General features: G+C 42.0%; 1 protein-coding gene across 1 annotated transcript; it reads right to left on the reverse strand.

Annotated features, from left to right (window-relative positions):
* Window positions 1-2,647: 2,647 nt before the first annotated feature.
* On the reverse strand, window positions 2,648-3,439 carry LOC306944933 (uncharacterized protein; the record flags this gene model as incomplete). Its single annotated transcript, XM_079533605.1, has 1 exon — window positions 2,648-3,439. The coding sequence occupies one exon, from the start codon at window positions 3,437-3,439 to the stop codon at window positions 2,648-2,650; it is 792 nt and encodes a 263-aa protein (XP_079389731.1).
* Window positions 3,440-4,269: the final 830 nt, after the last annotated feature.

Consider the following 4,269-nt stretch of genomic DNA (forward strand, 5'->3'; position numbering starts at 1 on the left):
TGCCTCAAAGTATTTGCAGTTACACAGATTGACAAATCAACTATTTCCACTGTGTATGGTGTAAGAAATATTTTTCAGTGATCTTCTAGTCACCTTTAAAAGGAATTGATAGCTCTATATAGTGATGGATAGGACATTACTTCAGCAGCTACTGAGGCAAAATATCTATACCACTTTACCTTTGTGCATATGTATTTTATGTCAGCAGAAAATTCAGCATGATAGTGTTAGCAAAGCTGAATCTTATTCAGAAGACAAAAAAATAAAATTAGGCCAAAATGATCTACAAAGAATTAACTTTTTTTTTTTTTAAATTTTCATCCTAACAGAACCAGTTTGACGTTTAATTTCAGAATTCAGTACTTTCGCATTTATTTATTTTTGAGAGATGCACCCCTTTTCCAATATTCCCCTCCCAATGAGAGACAACCTAATAATGGTTTGCCTGTGTCTGTGTTAACAGAACTTTTATTTTCACTCTTAATTAATGGGGGAGGGGGACAAAACAAGTATTTTGGGGGAGTCAGGGATTGAAAAAAGTTAAAATAATAATAATTTTCAAAAAATCAAATATTTGCATAGTCCTCTTGGCCACGATCGAATGATGCCATGCCTTTGTAGGAGGCATAATAAGACAGAACAGATTACCTTTGAGGTGAGTTTAGTGTTCTTTGGTAAATGTGCATTACTGGTTGAGAACAGCTTTCCCAAGGCTGAACAGAGCTGGGTGGGATCAGGGCTTAGGAGTAATGTCCTCCAGTCACATAGATCCCCAGCTCTATCTTCAGCAGCCCACTGACAGCCTCCGGCAACCCAAATCCCCCAAATGAGACAGTACAGGATGCTCCTTCAAATATCTCCTTGATGCCAAGAATGTTTCTATGGTAATTCTGCATACAAAATTACAGGCTTGTGCTGTGTAAGAGGCTGTGCAAGGGCCCAAGGAGATGAATAAGCCTATCTAAGGTTGTGCATACCCAGGGGGCTTCCATTATTTTGGGTACAAGGAAATACAAAGATGGAATAATAACAATGTTGTGCTGCACTTCAATTGTTAAATTACTTCAATACCTTGCTCACAGATGTGCGCAAGTGAATCTAATCAAGCAACTCCTCTAAGACAGCAAAGATTATTTTGAGAGATTATTCCTTTTTCTACTACAGAAAAAGAAGTGCCACCCGTTGGGGATCATTTGTATGTAGGTGCATGTGTGTGCACACAAACACAGACACTTTCCCTCTTTGAGCACACAAAAAAGCCAAGAGAAAAAAAAATCCCATATATAGAACACTATTCTGAGAAAGATGGGACTTGTAGTAACAGACTTGCCTTTCCATGCAAAAAAAAAACCTCAAAACCAAAACAAAACAAATCCATGCCAAAAACTTGTTTGATTGCTCATATACTTATTCTACTTGCACATTTGTAACAAAGAACAACAGGGTAAAAGAAAAGTTGGCATCATCAGAAATGGGTATCTGAAGAAAAAAAAGAAAAGAAAAAAAAGATTTTTCTATGCTACTCTAAGGCCCAGAAAGGGAAGCTTTTCAAGCTCTTCTTACATAATTTTTGCTTCAGACTCTAAGACAGCACATTCAACAATTCAATTTGCTGTTCGATAATAGGGACCAGACTGGCTTTTTAATGCATGAAAAGAAGTTGCATCTTTTTTCCTTTATTTTTCTCTATGTTTGTTTGTTACTTACTGACATCAAATTTCCTGCAGGCATCCTACCCTAGCAACTGAAGAAACTGCTCTAGGGTTTTCCAGGCATCTAATACACCTGGATAAAAAGTGCTAATTGTCACCAACTTCCATTAAATGACAGCAGTAAGGCACAAAATGTGCTTGATTTGCAGACACTAGTGCCACTGGGAGTTAGCAGCAGATTAATAATTGTGCAGACCTCGAACATTCCCCTGGCACTGACAGTCTGGGCTTCCAACATAATGCCAGATTACGAGGCCTTTGTTTTTAGCTTGCCTTTCTAATGAGGCTCAAGCAATTGCAGTTTCTCTGTACACGCGTTTGACTCTTCTACCTCCCTGAAAGATTTCTGGACAATATGAATACTTTTTTTTTTTTTTTTTTTTTTTCCCTTTTCGGTGGGAGGGTAGAGATCACAAACATGCAATAGCTTTAGCAGTTTTCTGAAAAGCGGGCAGCTCAGTGGACATCATCAAGCCTGAGTTTAAGTGCTCCTAATATCCTGAAGAGAACTGAACCCTAGTTTTGCTCATTTTATCAGCACTAGATGTCCAAGGGAGATGTGTTGTATCACACACTTAGCAGGCAGCAACTCTGGCATCAAATCACCTTTACTGATCATGTCAGACTATGTTCTCAGTTTTTTTCCTTTTTTTTTTTTTTCCCTCTATTTCATGTCATACATGGGCTTGAAGCCTTGAGTGCACATCAAGCATTTCCTTATTGCAGATATAATCTTATTCCAGCTCCCTGCAGACAAATTCAGGGGCCCATGCTTTGCCTTTCCCTTTCTTCTTGCTCTGCTGTTGCCATTTCCTCTCAGCTCTCAGCACATGTGGGCACGTTCTCTTGGCTCAGAAGAAACCATCTCATGGCATGCAAGCTTACTGACGGCTCCAGTGGCATTACAAAGCTCATTTCTGCATGCAGCAACATGATTACGGAGAAGGAGAGGGCAAGGTTGAACGAATGTGTTTTAACACTTCTTTCTTGGTATTTATGACCATGCCATAGCATTCCTGTAACCTGGCCTGCTGCTGCTCCAGCTGCTTGTGCAAGCTCCTGATCGAACGCAACAGCACGAGCCTTCGGTACATTGCTAGCTGGAGTCGGTACTTCTCCTTTTCCTCCTTTTTCTTGCTTTCTAGGGTCTCCATTACTGTTGTGGTCTTCATCCAGATGGCTGAGCTCAGACCGCAAGGGCTGCCCTCAATGCAGCTCTCCACAGGCCACACGCTATCAGCAGGCACGTGGCAGCACCTGAGGTTGTTCACCAATAGGGCCACGACTGCCCTGGGGGGCTCACCAGCCTCCTCAGGCACCCCAGGAACACACAATGCTTCTGAATCTTGGTCACAGCTACAGTAGATGCTTTCAGAGCACGGTGAGGCAAGGCCCCCAGCCTTGGGTTTACAGACTGTTGTAGAGCAGGACGAGCCTCCTGCTGATGCACTGACAGCCATCAGGTGGTGCTTGGCCAAGGCAGAAGCCTTGCTCTGTGCATGGCTGCCACTGATGACCACTGATGGTCCAGCAAGTGCTTTTGCTTGGGCCACAGCCTTGCTAGAGAGGACAGACAGTCTTTCTGGCATCTCTGAGCCTCTGTTGCCTTCACTAAGGCTGTCATAGCAATCAGGGAATGCTGTTTCAGCATCGTGAAATGGGTCTTCATCACAGTTTTTCTGGGTCTCCGCTTCATCTCTTGTTACTGCACATGTTTCCTCAGCCATTTATTGCATGAGCTACAGAAACTTTCTGCGGACAAAGTGGAAGCATGAGGATTTCATTTCCACATACACAGAGGCACACACAGCAGACCTATGCAGGGTGACATTTGAAGAAAGAATCTCTCCTTGTATTTAACCAATGGACCTATTAATTTTCTAATAAAGCACAACCCTTGGGTCACTTCAGGCCATTTCTTGTGATTTGCATTGGATGTTCTTCGAGACACAACATTAATCCAATAATAATTAAAATGATAAACTGTACTATTAACATTCTCAAATCTTTAAAGCAAAGTGATCTATCCCTGCAGCACTGGCTTTGCTGACTAATTAAACAGAATACAGTTGTAAATGGCTATTGCAAGCACTTCTCCCATTTAAGAACACAGCTCTAGCAAGTGTAGTTCGTAGAGACGGGTGAGTTATCAGGATTGATCTGCCCTAAAGAGGTGGATGTACCACAAACAGCAGGTTTCATTTAAATGCCCTCTCTGAGATTAATCAGTCTGCTAGCAGTTTGTTTACAAGGTTGCCTTTCTCCCTCCTACTAACTCTATCAGCAGAGCGATAATAGTACTATGCTAGCCATAGACAGGAAAAAAAGCATACTTACCGAGGTTAGTGGGGGAAAGAAAAAGAGTTACAGTGCATTGTGTCTGCGCATCATGTTTTCCCGAATATGAGTCAGCAAAAACTGGAACAGAAACATCACTGTGAAGAAGCAGGAGCAGCAATAGCACTACTCTGTTTCACCCAGCAACAACAGAGTGAATCCCAATCACTGAGAAGTGAAGGGCTGACTTCACCCCCCTGCCCCTCCCCCCTTCCTTATT

The sequence above is a fragment of the Tetrao urogallus genome, assembly GCF_951394365.1.
Source record: "Tetrao urogallus genome assembly, chromosome: 3".
In the NCBI taxonomy this organism is placed as follows: domain Eukaryota; kingdom Metazoa; phylum Chordata; class Aves; order Galliformes; family Phasianidae; genus Tetrao; species Tetrao urogallus.